This window comes from Chiloscyllium plagiosum, chromosome 21 (assembly GCF_004010195.1).
Source record: "Chiloscyllium plagiosum isolate BGI_BamShark_2017 chromosome 21, ASM401019v2, whole genome shotgun sequence".
Taxonomy (NCBI): domain Eukaryota; kingdom Metazoa; phylum Chordata; class Chondrichthyes; order Orectolobiformes; family Hemiscylliidae; genus Chiloscyllium; species Chiloscyllium plagiosum.
Window position 1 is genome coordinate 18,437,618 of NC_057730.1, and position 23,196 is coordinate 18,460,813.

The 23,196-nt window shown below is 38.0% G+C and overlaps 1 protein-coding gene across 1 annotated transcript in view; it reads right to left on the bottom strand.

Annotated features, from left to right (window-relative positions):
• LOC122560430 (transformation/transcription domain-associated protein) overlaps positions 1–23,196 on the bottom strand; it is a 210,421-nt gene that overhangs the window by 183,538 nt on the left and 3,687 nt on the right. Inside the window, exons 2-17 of the mRNA XM_043711063.1 lie at positions 22,985–23,158; positions 18,731–18,780; positions 16,713–16,823; positions 13,818–13,922; positions 10,608–10,691; positions 10,307–10,363; positions 10,096–10,221; positions 9,603–9,680; positions 8,024–8,112; positions 6,217–6,313; positions 5,998–6,136; positions 5,072–5,150; positions 4,224–4,458; positions 2,762–3,074; positions 2,006–2,103; positions 1,142–1,336 (exon numbers count right to left, since the gene is read on the bottom strand). Coding sequence (XP_043566998.1) covers positions 1,142–1,336; positions 2,006–2,103; positions 2,762–3,074; positions 4,224–4,458; positions 5,072–5,150; positions 5,998–6,136; positions 6,217–6,313; positions 8,024–8,112; positions 9,603–9,680; positions 10,096–10,221; positions 10,307–10,363; positions 10,608–10,691; positions 13,818–13,922; positions 16,713–16,823; positions 18,731–18,780; positions 22,985–23,081 — 1,953 coding nt within the window. The 5' untranslated portion in view covers positions 23,082–23,158. The remainder of the gene's footprint in view (positions 1–1,141; positions 1,337–2,005; positions 2,104–2,761; positions 3,075–4,223; positions 4,459–5,071; positions 5,151–5,997; positions 6,137–6,216; positions 6,314–8,023; positions 8,113–9,602; positions 9,681–10,095; positions 10,222–10,306; positions 10,364–10,607; positions 10,692–13,817; positions 13,923–16,712; positions 16,824–18,730; positions 18,781–22,984; positions 23,159–23,196) is intronic.

Sequence of the window (23,196 nt, forward strand, 5' to 3'; positions counted from 1 at the left end):
TAGCCAGCTCGTGCCTCTTACCATCGCAGTTTAGTCTCTCTATCAATTACATCACTCTCCATCTTAATGAACAATAATATCATATTATGGTCACCTGCAGATGTCAGGAGTTTAGACTTACCTGGAGCAGTTGGATTAAAACACTCCAAGATTAAAATTTTCTTTGCATTTATGTGAAAGTTTTGACAAAGAAATCTCAATACCATGTGCTTAAACCTTTCAGATATAAATGAAAGAACATCGGCCTGAATCTGGACTTTGCCACCATCTGGCGAGGGACCTGTTGAGTATTTTGCAATAGTTTCTGGTTTTATTTCAGATTTAATGCACCAAAAGTACTTTGCTTTTATAGTCTTACAGTCACAGATGTACAGCACGGAAACAGATCCTTTGGTCCAACTCGTCCATGCCGACCAGATCTCTGAACTTAATCTAGTCCCACTTGCCAGCACCTGGCCCATATATCTCTAAACCCTTCCTATTCACATACCCATCCAGATGCCTTGTAAAAGTTGCAATTGTACTAGCCTCTACCACTTCCTCTGGCAGCTCATTCCATACATGTACCACCAAGTGAAAAGGTTGCCCCTTACATCCTGATTATATCTTTCCCCTCTCACCCTAAACCTTTTCCCTGTAGTTCTGGACTCCCCCCATCCCAGGGAAAATACTTTATCTATTTATTGTATCCATACCCCTCACGATTTTATAAACCTCTACAAGGTCACCATTCAGCCTCCAACGCTCCAGGAAAAACAGCCCTAGTCTATTCAGCCTCTCCCTATAGCTTAAACTCTCCAACCCTGGCAACATCCTTGTAAATCTTTTCTGAACCCTTTCAAGTTTCACAACATCTTTCCGATAGGAAGGAGTCCAAAATTGCACACAATACTCCAAAAGTGGCCTTAACCAATGTCCTGTACAGCCACAACATGACCTCCCAACTCCTATACTCAAAGCTCTGACCAATAAAAGAAAGCATACCAATCATCATCTTCACTATCCTACCTACCAGCGACTCTACTTTCAAGGAGCTATGAACCTGTTTTACTGTAAATGTTTTCCCATTGCTAAGAAAGTATTTTCTAACACTTACACTGGCTAAACTTTCATTAACAAGGTTAAAGAGAATGCCTGTCACCTGAAGAGCATAGTTCTTTGAAATCCTTTCCACCATGTATGGTACGGTTGTTTGAAAGATCTCTTTAAAAGTCAAAGGATTCATCATAGTGAAAACACCAGCAAAGTGCTCCAAAACCTCCTTCTCTTCCTTCATCCTCACTGTCTGGCAATTGGCCACTCGAATGTATGTTTGTCCATTCCCAGCAATTTGCACCTGAAACCAGAGAGAGATTGATTACAATTGTTATGCTGAAAAAATACCTACTGAGTTTTCCCAACTCCCTCATCCCTTCCACTGAACATACTCAACCAAATGCTGCATAACTCTGGATAATTATTAAAAGGTCAATTAATTACAGCAACAGTATCACAATTTTATAGAATCCAAAGGAGTACGGCCAAATTAAAATTTGTACTGCAGAATTAAGATAGTATTTTGAACATTTCAAATACTTTCACTAAAGCAGCTGAAAATTGGTCAAAACACAAGATTGTCCTCATCGAGCAGCTTTCAGCCAACCACAACCCCATGGTTCAGCTGCCAATAACCAATCCTAGCCACCAGTTCACCCCAACATGCAGTATACATCATTCTTCAAGTTTACAAATAAAATTTAATCCCATGCTTACACTAATTTATCAGATTACTGATAGCAGTATTTGTCATTGTGTTTTAGGAGTTATTCACCAATTAGGAAAAAAGCCTTTCCAAAGTATTAGTCCCAAGTAATTTCAAGAGATGAGCCAGAGAATACAGTCAAGTCACAGGCTTCAAAAGTGAGGTTGGCAGGACATGGGGGAGTTGAGGCTGCTGTTTGGGCTTCACTGACAGATCAAAACATACAGATCACTGCTGAATCAATATACAATTCTAATACTATACCTGGTAAATATCCAAAGCCTGCATTGCATATTTTACCAACTTGATGTAAATTTGTGTTTCTTTTGGCTGTAACTGTTTATTGGGAATAAAGGATGCCTCTAAGGAATAGAAAAAAAAAATCATTCAAGACTGCACTTCATAATCTCAAAAATACAGCATTTATAACAGTTCCCATTAGCACAGTACTAGTTTTTACACAATTTTATAGAATTATTACACAGAATTTAATGTTTAGAAAATGCTCGTCAGTGCCACTCGCTGGCAGGTACTAATTGAACAATTCCTTACTATTAGCAAAATGCTTAATTCTGACACAAAACCTCTATCACTACTTTCACCCAATTTGGATATTCATATCTGACAACAAATGTCAGAATACTATGACCATTTGAAAGAAAGAAAAATGCTTTTCTATAACACACTTCTAAAGCAGCAAAATATCCCAAAGTGTTTCACACGATCAATTACTAAATGCAATCCAGCACCAAGCTGCATCAGAACAGGTAACTAAAGCTTGGCCAAAGAGTCATTTTGAGGAGCAATTTAAAAGACCAGGGTGGGGAAGTAAATGGAGAAGTCATTCAGAGCTTAGGTCCTTGATGACCATTTCTTCAGTCACCTATGGAAGTGATCACATAGTGGGATTCTCAAAGCAAATTAGTGACTTCTCATTAAATATTCAACTTCTGAAGTGAGACATGCAGTATTTGACAGAGATGAACAGCAACATACAATACTACTTAGTATTGAACTTACCTCCTGGTGCTTTACATGAAGTTATGCCCCACGTTATTGTCTTCACCCCACATACCAACGTCTTCACCAAGCTGCGGCAGTCAGATACTTGGAAGGTCTGCTTTTCCTCCTTTTCTTTATCCCCATGTTTGTCTAAGGCTGGTGCAGGAAGGGTGGGCGTTGGTGGGGCAGGAGGGGGAACAGATTGCGTTGGAGTCGCTTGAGCTGCTGCCATAGGGGCTTCTGCAGCTGTTAGCTCAGATTGTGGCTTGCATTTCTTAAAAATGGTGGACAACTGATAGCGAGAAATGGTATGAAATTTCAGCACAAAAACCTAGAACAAGACAAATACAGGAAATGGGAAATATTGCTTTTTTCTAACACCCTTACCTTTCCTCAAAACACACACTGGTTAGATTGCCAACTTTAACAAATTATCAGTTCCTTGAGTGAAAAGGATAATTACAATTTCAATCATTTTTTCGAAGACAGATATCCAAATGCAAGGTGTCCGGTGCTGAAGGATAGAAAGGAGGATATAGAAGGATAGAAATGGAGTCCAATCTTCAAACGCACAATATTTTATTAGAAGCATACACCTCCAAAGCCAACAACCAGTTTGAGCCTGGTCATGTGCAGAGGAATACTCAGTTAATGCCTGCCATCTGAATACTCTGAATATGCATTTACCAACAGATGCTTTCTGAGTTCATCTCAAAACAAGACATTGAAAGTCAATGACAAAGCATATAGAGCATGAGGTATGCAGTATTAGACAGAGGTGAAAAGCAAGAGAATGAGCACCACTGTGTAATGATCTTACCTCCTGGTGCTTTACATGTGTGCAGCAAGACGACAGGAAATTAATCCAGTTATCCCATTTTATTTAAACAGCAAGTTCACGGGCAAGTAGTACTGGGCTAAATATCAGGCACTTTGTTGTAGTTATAATTTACATGTATAATTAAATAAATAGATTTCCTACAGCATTTAGGGAATTTTAGGAATTTTATTCACAGTACAGGCTAAGAAGGAGGGACGTGAAAGATTTTACAGTATCACCGGTTGCAGGAAGGGGCAACTACATGATGATAATTTTACATAGGCAGTTCCGATTGGAAAAATTTACACAGGGATTTATAAACAAAGTTAACAGGAAATGAAACATGCAAAATTTTGAAAGTAGTACAAATTGCTCTCCCTGTGCAATGATGCACAGAGTAAAGCCCAACAGTCAGCTTAAGGTAAAGCCTGATAGGGGACCACTGGGCTCAAATAAGCAGAAATAACTCAGACGCAATTTTAAAGTTATCTACAGTCAAGTCACTGGTAGCCTCTTCTTTTTTATGCGCACTTATCCAAACTGCCATTATTTCTCCCGTTCCCATCAAACACGAGTAATGTAATTCCCATGACACCAAGAGTAGAAACTTTCAGTTACAGACTAATCATTTTTAAAATTCAGTGTAATCTAACTACGTACCTCCAACATTCTCATCAGAATATCTCTTCCATTCCCATTCTCCTGCTCACTTTTTGAACGAATACAATCTACAAGGTTCAACAGAAGTTTGCAAGACATTGTTTGGATGCTGCTGGGCAATGATTCATCATCAATATTCTTTGCAAACAGCTGAACGGCAAGGGCCAGATCATTCAGAGGAAGATGCTGGCGAACATGATGCACCAGGTCAGCCAAAGTGCTGTAGGCCAGGGGTCTATTTAAAAGAAAGTAAAAACATTTACAACAGAAGTACAACTTCTTGCAGAGTGTCCATGCTACTCTTTATGTAGATTGCCATAAGATGGAAAACAAAGAAATTGCCTGTGCAAACAAGAGGGGTTGAATGGCCACTTTCATTACTTTATCTTCTTTTGCTTACACTAATCTACTTGTAGGTTAGCAGCACTGCTCGCAAATGTTAACACTAAATAAAATGCCCCAAGTCATCCTCTTCCCATTCAGCATTTTTTTTTAAAACTGTATCATGGGGAACTTGAGCTCTTTCTTTCAAAAATTCATAAAATAGCAAAACATATTTATGTAAATAGGTCATAAGGTAACATTGGAAGGCAACAGCATTGGAGTTACATGTTCATAATGAGATTACAAACATACACATGGAAGCACTTTCACATTAAAGTGTTCAGAAAGGTGAAACTGTACAAAATGTCAGCATTTAAGCAACAATGTGAAATCCTGAATTATGGCAACTTTTAATGCACAAGGCATTCTGCAATCAAGTCGCTGGTAGCATTTTCCTTTTATGTGTAGGCACTATTTAATTAAATGCCCCAGCATATTTCCAGTGCACTGGAGTGATTGCCTACCTCAGCGTTTCCCGAGCTGTGTACCCTGAGCCTATTAGTACAGATTCATCAAATAGCTTATCCATGCATGGAATGAATTCTGTAAAACAAATGATTGGTATTATGCAAAGAGCCACCAACTTTCCCTCATTAATGCAAACATAAAACTAATTAAACATCAACTTTTCTCTTGTGAAACATTAATACAATTATGTTACACCAACATATTTACAGTGCTCCTATTGTCCAGCACAGTAAATATCTAATTGCACAAAGTAAATACTAACTACAATGGTGGCTCATGATTAAGAGATTGCAGCCTCTCATTTAGAAGTTCACTTCACTGCTTATGAGAAAGGGAACAAGTCTAACAGATACGGTTACCCCTCACCTTCAACCCTTTATATCATAATAGTACTACTTTTGGAAAGGCAACACTACAGAGAGGTAACAATATACTGGGCAATGGCAACAGGGTTGTACTCCAACAAATACAGCTATGTTACTGTATCGAGTAGAGGTTGGCACCCACCAAAACCGTAACATGGAAAGAGAGTCATAAGGTGGGTTCCAAGTATCTTTTAACATATTTGGATGGGATTATGAAATAGGGTAGAAAGTGGGAAGGAAGAGAAAGTTACTTGAAGGTCTGTGCTATCCTAGTTAAAACAATCTGCATCCCACTCTGTCTTTGACTGTTCAATCTTAATACAGAGAAACCTCAATTACCCGAACGACACAGGCAGAGCGTATTTTGTTCGGATAATCCAATGTTCAGATAATCGAATGACAGATAACACAGTTTAGCCAATCACGGGACCTTGCAATCTTGTTTGGATGATCCGAAATTTGGATAATAGATGTTCGGATAATCGAGGTTCTTCTGTATTAGCTTAACTATGTTCCAGTATGACTTTCCAAATGCAGACAGCACAGAAACTACATACGGTTCCGAAGATCGGTAGTTAGAATGTGCTTAGCTGCAATCAGCAGCTCCTTCCGTAGGTGGGCAGTTTCAGAAGGACAGTTAGTCAGCAATTGCAACATTCCTTTCACCATCTGTTGTGAATACTTTCCAACCAAATCCTAAAGAGAAAATAACATTACAAGCAAGATCTTTCTTGTCCTTTTAAAATCAAAGTAAAGGCCATTAGAAAGAAACATACCTGATAAATTCTTATGATGTAAGCAAGAAAGGACAATGTTTTAATCTGTGCAGCAATGAAGTCAGCGTATAGCTCCTTGTTATAAAGTTTATTTTGCCTACAATAAAAAGTACATCCTTTCAGATTCAAATCTGAAAACATTTATCTTTTAGTGAAACAAGAGACTAGCCAACTTGTACAGATTAAGAAAGGGTGCTTTTTGATCAAGTTATTTTGAATCAGGTAAATTGCATGCAGTTGTGCTAAATAAGTGTTAGTGTTACATATGACGCAGCACTGTAGAACACATCACAAAACTGATTCTATTTGAATGCTTAAGGGACTATAAATACAGCTCAGTAAAATAATCTGCATTTTAAAATAACTCAAGATTACCTATGACATCAACTAACCATTCTCAATGTCATAACAAAGTATTTCAAACATTTTTTGTTAGTGAGGCTTCAAGATCCTATTTTATTAGCTCTTAGCTCCTATCGCAAGTCAATAAGCAGACAGTCGAGTACCAATCCCTAAACGCCAGTATTTCAGGTCTCAACGGCTGGTGTGATAAGCAGAATGGCATGGTTCGGTGGGGGAAAAAGAGGAGTCTTGATGCTCCGACAGCCTTAAAGCTCAAAGACCAACACAGAAAATATTCTGACAGCCTGGACTACAACAAGGCATTCCAGTAAGAGATGGAACTGAACGCGTCATGATGTAGCTGAGCCCAGCATACTTCAGTCAATTTTTGATAACTATTACTCACAAAAGTGTCATAAATTTTGCTCAGTTGAGAATGAGTGACTCATCCAACTTAATATCAATGTTTACAATACTAATGATCAATGATTTCTAATTGTGGCTATTCAGAAATAGTTAATGGAAGTATTAATATTTTAGTTTGCCTGCTTTGAACTTTATTTTGATTATCAAAAATCTTTAAAGCCTCTGAAGCTGTTAACAAAATTTGACTGTTCCTTTGATGGGTGCAGCAGCCAAGAAATTAATTTCTAGCTCTTACTGGATAAACGCAAAAATTTTAACTAAAAATTCCTTTCTGAATTGAAATGATTTTGGGCACTCCCTTAGTAACAATAGAAATATACAATCTTCTCCAAAAGCTTCTTCCTCCTCCAGTCTACAAATGAGGGTTTACTTAGTCTTTAGTATGAAGAACTCAAAGGTTTGTTTATAGTTTGGTAGGGCATCAACCCTTCAATCGTTCCCATACTTTGTTCAACATCATTAAAGGCAAAATGATTGTCACACATAACAAAATGTTTTCTTGGAGGAAGAGTGGTAAGAGAAAATCTCCCATTGACAATTTGCAACAAATAAAAGACAAGGGAAAAGGAATGAGAGATTTGAGAACTTGAAGAGGAAATATCTGAGCTTCTGAACAAAGATTTCCAAAGCTGCAGACACCATCAGAATACGCCACTGCGCTTAGTACCAAGGATCGGCTTCACTCACAGTAACTCTTCAAGTATCCATTACCAGGTACAGAGGTCTTCTGAATCAGCACACAAACTAGAAGGGTTCAATGTCAAGATTCTGACCATCATTGAAGTTTTGGTCATTTACAAACCACAAAGGAATTCACAAACACTATGGCCTTACGGTATGAAGGTATTTCAATGAAAAACCAAATCAGTCAAATCTACCCATTTTAGATTATATATCCATAGTGACTCCTCAGTGTATCATTTGGTTTTTGTTCTAAGGACCCTTCTCAAGCTGTTTTAAGTATATGCTCAGATACCAAATAAAATCTACAAAACAAAACCAATCATTGTATGTAGTCTATGGCACAGATAATGCTTACCTTGCTTGAGGTGTAACCTGCAGCATGATAGTGCTCATAATCAAAGGCACAAACTCAGATACAACATTGTGTATACTCTGCTTGTACAGCTGAAATGAAACATGGACATTAGTGGATTTATGTAAACTAACAGCAGTCCCTGGCATTACTATCATGATTCACTATTTTAGCAATAGTTTGTCAAAGTCTTTCAATTTATACACATTGAAACAATGAGGAAGAAGCATCAATGGAAGGGGAAAACAACATTTCTATTTTATGGGAAAAGGGGTGCTAATTGGTTTGAAATTATTCCTCTTACAAAGTTGTGTCACAGTCACACTAAAGGCAGCTTCACAGATTTGATTCGCACCACACTATACATCTTTTAGCTGCCATCAAGGGAGGAAACGAAGTACCACCTCAGAGGAATCTCTCAGACTGATTCATAACTTTGAAAAGGATTTAAGAAAATGCTTGCAGGAGAGAGATGAAGTGAATTACTCTCAAAGCTCACTGGCTAATTTGCCAGCAGAAAGCAAATGAACAGCAATGCTGGGTCACTACACGGTTACCCAACAACTAGAACTTTCTCCATCTCTTCAGCCTTTGGGTTCACTACCACCTGTTGTGGCACAATTAGTGGTGGGCAGTAAATACTGGCCTTGCCAGCAACACACAGATCCCAAAAACAAATAAAGAGATTGTTTGAAGGGAGCAGCATTGGGGCAAGCAACATCAGCCTATGGCTCTGCCACTGGGAAAGCTAATGGGTTGAAAAAAATCCACCTTTATTCATATTCAACTCCTTGTTCATGGTGCCTTTCTCTGGCTTGGGATGGATAATATATATCCAGCTGCAACATGTCCTCTGCCATGGGTATATGTAGACTGGCTGGTTCACAGAAAGTGGGAACCACAACAGTACAATAATACGAGGTCATTCATGTAGGTATGGATTTCCTATATGGCAAGCATGGCCTGCTCACACGAAATTTTGGTCAGGCCTTTGCACTTAGCAAACTGAGGGCAAGCAGTCAGGGGCTGGAGGTGTCGTTAGTGGTTAGGCCAGGACAAGCAGTATTTTGCAACAATGTAGGTAAATGACCAAACGTTCACTAAGTCAGCTAAAAACAGCAGCTGTGTCTATCAGATCAGATTCACCATCTGGCAGCACTAATATTCCTAGATTTTACCTTAAATCAGGAATTTACCTCTTGAATGGCAGGTAGATTAAAGTGAAATATTTAAAACAGCTTAACCACTAGAGAGAAGGGAAATGGTAAAATAAGTGGTGTGAGCCAGTCTCATGTCATTCAGCAAATCTGGGACATTGTCAAATAGGTACAAGTGCTCTGAGAAGAAATCCTCAGCTGGAAGAGCTGTAAAGTCCAAGGGAAGGGCAGGGGAAAAAGAGAAGATTTTGCAGAAGAGAAGAATAATAACGAACAGAATTAATCATGAGCCACAGAAAAGCTAGAGGCTGTCTAGGTGCTGAGTTAATTAAATCGACACCAGAACCTAAGTAAGGCAATATCCCAAGCACTCAGATTCAAATTAAGCCTCTCTCAATGTGGTAACTACACATTACAACAATTACCTGATACATGAGAACAACAATGATCGGAAGTTCAGCCAACACCTTCAGAGAAAGGGAGCCTCTTGGAATTATGGTATGCTGAAAGACATAAGTATTTTACATAAAGCACAAGACTTTCCAGTAATATAGGAAATTACAGCAGGACATTAGTTTAGAACAGAGGAACACCTACATCTATTAAAATTAAATGAACCAACTTATTTTTTATATAACTAACAACAGCCTTCATTTTGAAGTAAATAGATTCAAGGAATTAGTGATAAATACATATAGAGAGTATTGCTTTTATATTTAAAGAGTGTATCAGTCCAGCAGGCCAATATTGCAGACTTACCTGAAGCTTTTTTCATCTTTAGAAATAGAAGTTAATATTATAAGCACTCATTGACAAAGAATCGTAGGCAGAAGAGAATGCTTGAATCTGTAAGTCTGTGTGAGAATGCAAAGGTGCCGAAGGTGAAAGAACATGTGAACTATCAAGAGATCAACTCACCGTTCTTGATTCACTGTCCTCTCGCTCAGGATTGGTCTTAACTACGACCTGAGTGATCATGCCAACCATCTCTGGGGAAGGGACAGTGTTATCTGCAATCGCTTGGGGCTTCTCAAAGTATCGTGTCTAAGAGCAGGAGGAATTAAAAATTCATTATCCTTCCCAACAGTGGTCAGAGATTTTAAAGAAAAATCCATAGCATGCTACATACCACAACTTTCAGTAGGTCATTATAAATCTGCTTCACAAAATCAAGGAAGTGATGAATCTGCAATAAAACAGACATGACATTAGCAAAATTATGTCCACATTATAGCTGTGTTCATTAGACAGGGCCATTCTAAACCTGAACCAGATCTGTTTTTTAAAAGTCGATTAATTTTAACAAGTATTCAGAAACTATTGTCTGGAGATTCCTAGTTGAAATTAAAAGCAGCTCAGTACAATAAACTAGACAAACTAATAACACTATACATTTTAAAATATCTGGTGTTTCAAGCAAGGGTACTTACTTCCTGTGTGATTGGTGGTCGGAATTGCTTATGCAATTCAATGATTATTCGAAGGCAAATAAGCACATTCTCTTCATTCTCCACCTAGATTAGGGAAATGGTGAAAGTGCAACAGCACATTAAGCATTTATCTATTAGCAGTGATTGTAATGGTTTCAAAATTTTACTCCCTCTCATCTACACTTTTATTCTAAGTAAAACAGTTATAATTAAACAAAGTTCATCAGTTATGGGATACGTCTCAAAAGGCTTAAAGGGATACCCAAAACGGAGCTGAAGATATAATTTTACACAAGAACATCCCACACCATGCACCTTTCCAGTTATTCATTAGCCCAAGTTATTTGTAAAACAGCAGCTCTTGTGTTTCTGAAGATAAAGGGATGTAGCCCACACCTGCTTGGTAAATGAGAGAATGAGCCCATACAGAAGAACCTTAATTATCCAAATATCAGACTACCCGGAAATATTGCAATGTTCCAATGCTCGGCTAAACTATGTCATCTGGCATTCGATTAACCAAATAAAATACTCTATGCCAGTGTCCTTCGGATAATTGAGGTTCCTCTGTATTTGTCTTTACATACATGGTATACCACGATTGTAAGCATGAATCTAGGGACAGGAAGATCACAGTAACAGAGGTTGCCCATTCAACTACAAAGACGTGCAGAACCATCTCATTAACCGAATCATCTCTGCTCCTAACCTTTAGTCATAATGTGAAGGTGCCGGTGTTGGACTGAGGTAGAGTCAGAAGTCATATGACACCAGGTTATAGTCCAACACCTGCACCTCCACAGGTTACCTGACAAAGGGGCAGCACTGCGAAAGCTTGATTTCAAATAAACGTATTGGACTATACCTGGTGTCATGTGACTTCTGACCTAATCTTTGTGTTCTGCCTTTTCTTAAACCTTTATTTCCCAACTAAGCATCCAACTTGATTTTAAATGCCCCAATTAGCTCAACGGGTTAAAAAACTTTCAACAGGGAGTCATAAGGTTCTGGACTTATGTTCCACTCCAAGACTTGAACATAAAAATATCAGGGCTGACACTCCCAGGGCAATACTGAGGAAGTGCTACACTGTTGCAAGTGCCATTTTTCAAAGAAGATATTGATCAGAAGTCCTGTCTGCCCTCTCTTGTGAGCATACAAGATCCCATAGCAGGGGAGTTATCGCAGTGTCCTGGCAAATATTTACACCTCAATCAATCACAAAGAGAACAGGTTTTCTCATCATTATCACATTGGTGTTTGTGGGAGTTTGTGCAAAATGAGTATCTTGTTTCTGACATTAGCAAGTGTGCTTCTTTCATTTGTTTTACTGGTCATAAAGCGCTCAAGACATCTGGTGGTCATGAAAAGTCCAATATAAATGGATTTTCTTTTTTGAAACACTGTCCAAGATGCTGCAGTTCAATGAAACATTAAATCAAAGCTGCCATCTGCCCTCTCAGATGAAAACAAAAGATCCATGATACCATCTTGAGGAGGGGGGAAATTTTTCCAGTGTCCTGACCAATACGTATTCCTCAATCAAAAGATTACTTGGACATAATCTCATCACTGCTTGTGGCAACTTGTTGCGCATGAATTGGCTGACGCATTTCCTACATTACAATAGCAATTTCAAAAATATTTAATTGGCCAAAAAAAATCCCTTAGGACATCCCAAGAACATGAAAGGCATAATATAAAATGCAATTTTTTTTATACATAACTGAGTTAGTAATCCATATTTTCTATGAAATTACTTTTTGCTTTTTCAACAACTGAGCTCAAATTTAATAAATTACCTTCATTTTGATGACCCTATCTGAAAGAAGAGTCAGCCCCTATCCGCTCTCAGCTTCCTTCATTATTTAAAACTCATAGGGTGAAAGGATTAATTGACTAGATATATTTCCTAAAGTAGGGAAGAATGAGAGACAATCTAACAAACATGAAATTAAGAGGCTAAAGACAGATTTTAGGAGAATCTTCCTTCTTGTTGGAGTGTCCAAATGTCACAATCTCAAATTAAAGGGACCTCCTCTTAAAACCCAAAGCAAGGAAAAATGATTTGAGTCAGGATTGAGAATTTTTGAAATTGTCTATCCCAGTAAGCAGTAGATATTTAGTCATTGTGTAAGTGCTTCCAAAACACAGTTCATTGGATTTTTGGGCTCCAAAGGAAATAATTGATATGAGGATGGTGCAGGAGGATGGAGTTTATGTAGATAGGCCATGAAGAAACTGGATGGATAGGTAACCCAGACCATCCAGCCTATGCAATCCAATCAATAAGATCATGGCTAATTTGAAATGGCCCTGATTCCACTTCTCTGCCTATTTCCCATGTCCTGTTACCCATCATCCTTGACTCCCTTGTTAAGTCTGTTTCAGTCACAAATTATCGTTTACCTATTCTCCACTCTTCACTGAGAAAGATAATGCCCCAACAATGGTCGTCAAAAAAAAAAATCTTGCTTGCCTCCAATGGGAAACCCCTTACTTTAAAACTGCCAGATTCCTCTTTAAAGGGATATACACTCTCAGCAAGTCCACCACAATCTTATGCTTGAGCAAGATTATCTGTCCTTAAGGCAGCAGGTTTAAGGGCTGGAAGACCTCCTCCAACTAATTTTCTTTTTCAGAGACAGGATTTCATCACGTATGAACTGAAACTGTACTTTACAGTTGGCACCAATAATTTGAAAACAAATCGCTGAATCAAAAGACTAATAATTAGATACTAACATCCTTTGTTACAAACATAAATCACACAACACCAGGTTTAGTCCAACAGGTTTATTTGGAAGCGGTAGCTTTCAGAGCATTGCTCCTTTATCGGGTGGTTGTGAGGATAATGCAAGAAAGTCGAGTTTATGTAGATAGGCCATGAAGATATTGGAGGAATAGGTAGCTCAGCCCAAATAACCGAAGCAACCAAATCAGTACAATCATGGCCAGTTTGAAATGGCACTGATTCCACTTCTTTGCCCACTTCCCATATCCTGTTTCCCACAACCACCTGATTAAGGAGCAGTGCTCCGAAAGCTAGTGCTACCAAATAAACCTGTTGGAGTATAACCTGGTGTGTGATTTTTAACTTTATACACCCCAGTCTCCAGCACCTCCAAATCCTGGTTACAAATAGGTTTTTCAGTTACTGCCAGGGGTTAAAAATACATAAAACAAAAAAGAAAATTAAAGAAATCTTACCTCCAAAAACCGGAACATCACAGACAAAATATTTTTTGTGTGGGATCGCAAATGCTCATTTGTTGGAATTCTGTGGATGATTTCAAGGACAAGCTTCCGAACTTGCTAGAAATATACAATTTTCAAAAGAACTTTCACCATACAACAGTGCGCACTGGTTCCATTGTACACAAATACACTTAGTAGAAAATAAAATAGAAAATAGAAAAAAAAAGATAGTCATATATTAAATGGATTGATTTTTCAAAGAACAAATGCCAGAAAATTGTGAATAATTTGCTACAACTGTACAAGTATTGGTGATTATACACCTATCATACTGCCGAAAGTTTTGGTCTCCTTATTTAAGATGGGATATACTGGAAGTGATTGGAGGCAGTGCACAGAACATTAGGATACAGCACAGAAGAAGGCCATTCAAACCATCATACCCATGCTGGCTCTCAAGGAGAAATTCATGCAATGCCACTCCTCTGCCCCTCCTCCTACCTTAAAATGTTAAGAAAATGTAGAAACAGTTACAGTACAGGTGGTGGTCACTCTGCCCATCACTTCTGCTGTTCCGGAAACAAGCCTCTCAGTCTAATCCAATTTTCCTAACACTTGGTCCATGTCCCTGGATTTCAGGTGCATACTTTTTAAAAGAACTTGAGGGTTTCTACCTCTAGTAACCTTTCAGGCTGAGAGTTACAGACCCCTGGCACCCTTTGACTGCAAAAAAAAAACCTCAGCTTTCCTCTAATCTTTCCACCAGTCACTTTAAATCTATGCCCCCTACTCCATGACACTCTTACTATGGGAATTGGCTCCAACCCCTTCCCTCTATCTCAGCCCCTCATAATCTTCTACACCTTAATCAGATTTCCCCTTAGCGTTCTCTCTTCCAATGAAGACAACTCTTGCCCATCCAGTTTTTCCTCGTAACTGCAATTGTTCAGTCCTGGTAACATTCTCCTAAATCCACTACATTTTGATTCCTAGGATGAAATGGTCTTCTTATGAAGTAAGATCGAGCAGGGTGAGCCTGTGTCTCTGCATTTAGAGGAATGAAACGTGATTTTACTGAAACAATAGATTCTGAGGGGGTCTGACAGAACAGATGCTGAGAGGACATTTTCCAGAGCACATTAATCTAGAATTAGGAGACAGAGTTTAAAAGTAAGAGATTAACTACTTAATGCTGTTGAGAAAATACTTCTGAAAGTCACTAGTCCTTGGAATTCTCGTTCTCAGAGAACAATGAAGGTTGAGTCATTGAATATATTCAAGGTTAAGTTGGACAGATTTTTGACAACCAAGGAAATGAAAAGTTATGTAGCAGAAATAAAAGGGGAGTTCAGACCACAATTAAATGGTGGAGAAGGCTTGGTGAGCTGAATGGCCTATTCCTGCTCCTATTTCTTATTATCAATGATATGGTGTGACAATATTTTGACAGCATATGCAGATTGTTGGCTATAAAAATGGATCAGTTCAGGAATGTCAGCTGCACGTAAAACTTCAAAGTAAAGAAACTTCTGCACCACAGAACCTAGTGACTATTACAAATTTAATGCAAAAAACAGTTGGGTCATACAAAAATCAATTTTATAGAAACATTTTACAGTCAAAACAGCCAACAAATTAACGGGTTTATTGTGCAGAAAATAATTTACATGAAAAGAATTGCAGTGAATAGGTAATAATTACACAATGAAACACAGGGCGTTAAAGGCACCAAAGTGATATTAGCAGCCTGGCACTCAATGCTCCACTATTTGGATGACTGTACCAGACATAATAAGCTGTGACAGTTCAAAGGTGATAGCTTTAACATAGCAAGCAGTTATTTCATTCATCGACTTGGACACTTTCTTTGAAAGAGCTATCCAATTAATCACACACGCTTGTTCTTCCAACCCTACATTTTTCTATCCCTACATATACACCCAATTCCCTTTCAAAAATTACTATTCAGCCTGCTTCCTACCTCTCAGGCAGTCTATTGCAGGTCATAATTTACTCAGTAAAAACATTACACTTCATTTTCCAACCCACTCTCCAATCCTTCTCTTACCCAGGAGGGATCAGAACATAGAACTTGCAATAATCTTCAATCTGTCTCTAGTTTACAGACCAGCATTGTTTATCTTCAACAACTACTCAGATAATGGACTCAAGGTCAATGAAGAGTATTAGATCAAGATATAAATACACACAAAGTGAATTACAAGCTCTAACTAATTTTTGATGCTGTTAAAACTAGGGAAAGGAAACATGCAGCTTCTTGATAAAGAAAAACCTGCAGTTAATACATTAATCAACTTTGCAGATGTACTGCCAATGTTTAATTACCACAGTAAAGCACAGAGCAACTTCCTTGACCTTGCCTAAACCTGAATTGAGAGTCTGGCTTACAACTCGCGTGCTTGTGCATTACAACAGTTGGGACCTAAAATGTTTGGTCAAATCCGACATAATGATATTTAATTTCTAAACAAGTTCATTAAATGTTTCAAAACTCACTGCCAAAATCTATTGCATAAAAAGGATTGTTTGCTACCCTACTAATTGGTGAGCTTATGAGTCCCTACGGCAAATGGCTTGCCAGAGTTGAGAAAGCCTATTGATTACCCTACAAACAACTATTAGGTCCCAGTTGGTGGCCTAAAATAAAGAAACTTCAGCAAACTCCAAACATATGCAAGTGCATTACTTTTACACATTTTTTTTGCGCAGAAGAACTGAAGTAGAACATGGTGGGAAGGGAAAACAACTTCCTTATTGGAAAAAACATTTGATTCTTGGGCTAAATATCCATAATAAACAAAAATGATTTAGTACAAAACTCATCTGATTATTCAATCTGGCAGCAAAGTTAGTTTTGGGGGAATGCAAGGCATTTCCACCACATACCTGGGCAGATTTTTCCTGTAGGAATTGCACTTCTCCATCTTGCAGGAACGTGAGAAAACGAGGAATGATATGTTCCAGGAAAGTTGAGTATTGAGGTGAAGTTGTGACATTCTACAAACGAGGGATATTACAGGTGCTGTTTATAAATAGGTTTTTTATTCTTTAAGTTTTTTCCTCTAAGATTACAACTATTCAGAGTGCTACCAAGAAAAGTACAAAATTCACAATTTCATCAACTTTGATTTAAAAAAACCAGTACAATACTACTACTTTAAACAAAGAATGTCAATTTGCAAATAAAGTACTTCCAGTGTTTCCATGCTTAAATTTCATTCCAGCAGAACGTACAACATTATAACGTGCGTAAAAGTAGCAATGGTTTGTTAAACTTTAAACATCCAAAGCTATATTCTCAAGATATATAACTCATCGAAGCAACAGATAACTAAGTTTATGGATGGCTTTTATTTACATCTGCAGAATAGCACACAAAATGGCAACTGAACAAATAAATCCAAAGAGGAATTCAATAAAATCTTCCTGACCCAGGAAGGGAATAGAACAATGAATTCACTTTCCAAGCGACAAACTGAGATATATTGTAATGATTCATTTAAAAGAAATAGCTAAACCGAGGGAAGTCCAATATCAGTATCAGACAGGATCTGGCAAACTGGGAGCAGCTACCTGCAGATAAGCCTATATGTGGAAAGCAGGAGTCTTTTTAAAAGTACTGTAGAAAGTGTTCAGGGCTAGCGTATTCCTCCAAGAGTGGAGGGCAAGGGAAGCAAGTCCTGGAAACCCTGAACGCCAAGGTACATTGAGAGTTTCATAAAGAAAAAGAAGGAAGCATATGTTAAGTACACAGCATGAAGAAAAAAGGGAGGCACTTCAGGACTGTGGAATGTGAGAGGAAGGTACTTTAAAAAAAAAGAAATTAGGAGGGCAAAGAGAGGACATGAAATAACTTTGACAGATGGGATTAAGGAAAATCTCAAGGCATTTTATAAATATTTTGAGATAAAAAATTACCAGGGAAAGACTGGGGCTATTACAGACCAAAGAGACAATGCACACATGGAGCCAGAATATGTGAATGAGGTCTTAAACAAATATTTCTCATCTGTATTCACAAAGGAGAAAGTAATTGTAGCTGGAGATTTCAGTTGGGATAGTGAGGCTCTAGAGTATGTTAAGATTAATAAGGAGGTGGAATTAGGTGTTTTAGCAGGCATAAAAGGTACATAAATCCCCACAGCCTGATGAAATGTCTCCTAGCTGCTAAGGGAGGTAAGGGAGGAGATTGCCAGAGCCCTGATAGAGATATTTAATACTGCGCTGGCCATAGGAGAAGTGCTAAATGACTAGAGGAGGCGGAGGGGGATTCTGATTGAGATATACAAAATTATTTAGAAATAGACAGAATAGATCATGAGAATCGCTTTCTGATGGCAGACACATCTAAGACTGGACAGCATAAGTTTAAGGTGACAAAAAAGTGATTTAGAGAAGAAGGTCGGAGGAAATATTTTTTTCACCCAGAGGGCTGTAAACGGAATATGCTACCTGAGGGGGCATGGAGGCAAGTACTCTTGCAAATTTTAAGAAACACCTGGATGAGCACTTAAAATGCCACTTAAAAACACCTGCTACTGCAGGTAAATGCAATTAATACAGCTTGCCGTTCGTTGTTGGCACAGACATGGTTTGCCAAAGGGCCATTTCTATGCTGTAAGACTCTAACACTAGGTAAAAAATTAGGGACATATGCATGGAGCTATAAGAGGTGGAAGAAAAAGCTTGCATGGAACACCAACATGGCTTTACTCAGTTGGGTTGAACAGTGAATTTTTTGCTACAAATACTATGTCACCCTATTAGACTCTACCACTCTAGTTTGTTTCCTCACTTTATCCAGATTTTTTAAATTGTCATAATAATATCTTCAATTCAGAAGTTTCAGAAAGATGATGCTTTCAACTTCACACTCGGGAACATCAGCAATGCTAAAAACTTACTTCAAAATTTTCACTGACTTCCTGCATCATTTTCAGTTTGGTTTCATCAGCTGCAAAAAAAAAAGTACAGGAATTACTTAGGGACTGAAAACAAAACAGTCAGCTGTGCTCCTGAAGCAATGGTCTGACAGAAGCAATCAGATCTTATCAGTTTTACTAACATCGCCCAAAGCAGAAGGTAGCATCACAAACACACCAGCACACACACTAAGTACTCACTTACTTTCTCTCACACACATTCATTCATACAAGTACAGCCATCTTCTGAAATATTTGACAGGGCTCTAGCAATTTGACTCCATCATTTTGCTTCTGCTCAAGTTATGATTCATTCTGTTAAGTAGGATCAACAGCAATCAATTTTTCATAAGTGAAGCAACAAAGTTCTGAGTGTCAGCGTCCTATTTTTCTAACTAGAATCACAAAGTCACTTTTTTTAAAAAAAACTCCTTTCCCATATGCTATTAGAAGAAAATGTCCATGGGATTCTGGGTTTTAGAAATACAGGCAGGAAGTATGAAACAAAAAAATGTTCATCTAAGTTTTCATACATCACTGGTTACGCTTCAACTATAGTTATACATTTAACTTTGGGCCCTACAAAATTGTTTTAATTTGAGCAGAGGTATTAAAGGGAGAAGGTTAGGACGTATTCAAAATTGAGAGATTAACAAAGATAAACAGTTTGCAAGATCAAGCACTATATTAGATCCAGTATTTCCAATGAGAAAGGGCTCATTATTAATATTTTTGTAAAAGAAACTTTTGGGAAACAGTGATCATACATTGATAGAATTTTCCATTACAGTTGAAAAAGATGCAGTTCAATCTGAAACCAGTGCCCTAAATTTTAAAAAAAAAGGGCAATTATAAAGGTCTGAGGCTACCTGTGGTGAATTGCAAAAATACAATAAAAAGCTTGCTGGCAAATAGTTAATCCCTAGTATTCAAAGAATGAATGCTTTGCTTTTTGTTTGAAAACCTACCTTCCTAAAAGGCAAAATATCAACTGGGAAAGAGTGCACACCATGGTTAACAAGGGAAATCAAAGATAGTATTAGACCAAAGGAGTGAATTTTAAAGATGCCAAAAAAAGATTGTAAGCCAGAGTGGGAGAATTCAAAGGAGGTCAAACAGACTGATAAAGAGAGAGAAGTGAATTGAACTGAAGTGAATTTATTGTCACGTGTACCGAGGTACAGTAAAAAGCTTTGTCTTGCCAGCAATACATGCAGATCACATAGTTAAGTAGCATAGCTAAGTAAATAATAGGTAGACAGTGACAAAACCAAAAACGCAGGTACAGGTGAACGTTAAGAGTTTGAAAGTCCATTCAGCATTCTAACAACAGTAGGGTAGAAAATATTACGTAACCAGCTGGTGTAAGTGTTCAGACTTCTGTACCGGAGAATAAATATTAATGTAAAATAGCAAGGAACATAAATACACACTGCAAAGAAATTCTATAGGCATGCAAAAGGCAAAGATTAGAAAGGAAATATGAGTCTATTCCAGACATAGTTAATAAGAAACAGAAAAGGGCCAGAGAGGCTAAATGAATGCTGACTCTATCTTCACAGAAGAAAACAAGTAATCTTCTTAACATCAAGACCAAAGGTCAAGTAAGAGTGCAGAACTAAAATAAATTAGTATTGGTAAAAGAAAAGCAGTAACATGTAGTGTTGGAGAAATTAATGTAATGGAGCGTTAAGAAAACCCCAGAACCAAGGTGGGACTAGAATGGGGTGGGATATCTGGTCGGTATGGACGAGTTGGACCGAATGGTCTGTTTCCGTGCTGTACATCTCTGTGAGTCTGTGAACCCAATGACCTTCATCCTACACTTCCAAATCAGATGGGTAGAGGGACAGCAAGTGCTTTGGTATTATTCAAGATTTTACTAATCCTGTATATCAGAAGCTTATAAAAAGTATCTCCACTATTGATAAAAGCAACAAGAGAAAACCGGAAACTACAGATACATTAATCTGACGTCAGTAATAGGGTAAAACAAGATCCTATTATAAAGGACATGATAGCTGGATATTTAGAAATTAATCGTCAGGTTATGCAGTCAAATTGGATCTATGGAGATAAAATAATGTTTGATAAAACTGACAGAGTTTAGATGAAGAACAGGAGATAATTAAATAATCTCAAATATGTATCAAACACATGAAGGAAGTGTAAATGGTAACAGTAGAAATGGATGCATGGAAAATCTAGCTGTACTGGAGTGTGGTATGACCCAGGAGTACACTATAAACACAAAGCCTCAAGTTTACTATACTGCATATTATACTGCAACAAGCCACAGCCAATATTTTATCATCCTCTCATTTTTGTTAATGTGCAATGTTAACAAAAAGGGGGGCAGGGGATGAAGCAGAGCTTACTGAAGCACAGGTAGCAAGTTGTGGCATCATCTGGACAAAATGGGTTTGAACCCCACTCCAAACTGAGAAGATGACATCTGTCTACACTCCAGTATACAGTACAATCCAACAGCACTCCTCTGTTCATTATTGGCGCCAGCAATGATTTCTATCCACAGACCACTCCGCAAAACTCAAACTAAACTCAAAAAGACAAAAACATTTTTTGCTCCCTCACACAAAATATTCTAAATAACAAACTACCTATAATTCATGTGAAGAGAATCAAAGTTAACATTTCAGGTCTGGCGAGCCTTCTTCAGAGTTGATGTAGCTCAGAAAAAGTTGTTTTTATAATGCAGAAGAGAGGTTGAGGGGAGAGGAGTAAATGATTCATGGAAGTAGAGCCCAAAGGCAGAGTAAAGAGAAAGTGAAGTTTCTGAAAAGAAACTCTCTCTTCGGGCACTAACCCTACCTCTTCAGTTTACTCCTTACACCCTCTGCATAAAACATTTTCCTAGCCACCATCAGTTCTGAAGGTCGGTCACTGGAGCCGAAACGTTAACTCTGATTTCTCTCCACAGATGCTGCCAGACCTCTAAGCTCTTCCAGGAATTTCTGTTTTTGTTTGATTTCCAACTTCTGCAGTTCTTTTGGGTTTTGTAACCTAATATTCCTGGTGGTGGTAGCCATTACTCTCATTTATTTTCCATTACCATGAGATGGAGATTGGAAATAAATGAGAGTGATGGCTACCACTACCAGGAAGTTATGTTAAACCACCACAACAGAACGATTTAATAGAATAAGGTGGTCTGCTTGGCCATTTCAGAAAACAGTTAACAATCAACTATATTGGGGTACAATAAATAAGAGACTAAGATCACTATTCATCTTGCTTATCCCCCTAGTAAACATATTATCCAATAATAAGTTATTGATTAGTCAGAGTAATGAATCTCTACCGCTAAGTCCGTAACAGATTCAGCCATGAGGCAAGGTAAATCCAGAGTGGGAGAAGAGCTTTGGTGAGGGACCCCACCTCTAGCACACTTTCAGGCAATGATTTCCAATCTACAATTTTTAAAATATATAAAATAACAGTATATATTTTTTCTTACACATTAAAGTTCAAGTCTCCTTTTTCCAGTATAACAGTTTCTTACAGACTGTTTCACAAAGAAAGAAGTAATCAGATTGGTGACTGCTGCTATCCACTCACTTCAATTAAGAGATTCCTCTGTTCTCCAGCATCTGTTTTAAGAATGCAAACTGATCCTGTTTTTTTTTTTAAATTCTTCACTCATTTCATTATGTGTACATTATCCCACAGTGATTTGTCACTATCCTGTACAGCTGGTGCTCACACAGTGATTCCAAAAGTGCAAGATTAAATTTCAACACTGACTGAGATTACCATATGACTCTCCTTGTCAACCTCACCTGAGCGGTGATGACCCTCAGACGAAACCACCATCAGTCGTCTCTCTCTCTCTGATGACCCCTATGATCTTTTGGGACTATGGCATCTTTACTTACTATGACTAACATATAAACTTCGACCTGAGTGCTATGTACAAGTTGGCTGCTGCATTTCATAACTTACAACACAGAAGTGTTTACATGGCTGTAAAACACTTCAGATTGTCCCAAAGTAATGAAAAAGCTGGTGAAATTGGGGGTATCAACTGAAAATTTAAAAACTGAAATTGACAGTTGTCAAATCAAGGCAGGGATTGTTATGACGAACCAGCCACGATCGAAGTGAATAAGGCTAAATGAACCCAAGCCTCCGATTCCTATTCCAAGATTTTTCTTTATTCCTTTACTATACTGTACACACATTAACCAGGGCCTATAAGTAAGTTGAATAACTCACGTGTGTTGCTGTCCGTCAGAGCAGCCACAAACTGAAGGTACTTCTTCATTAAAGTAGTCTGGTCCACCACAGCCCCTGGTGTTGCCACAAATGCCATTTTGGTGAAGGATGTATTGCAGGCAGATGTGGAAGAGATTACTTATGCCAGCATTATTTAAAGCAGTCACAGGAGATCTGAAAATAAAGTTGTTTCAATATAGATTTCCATCAAG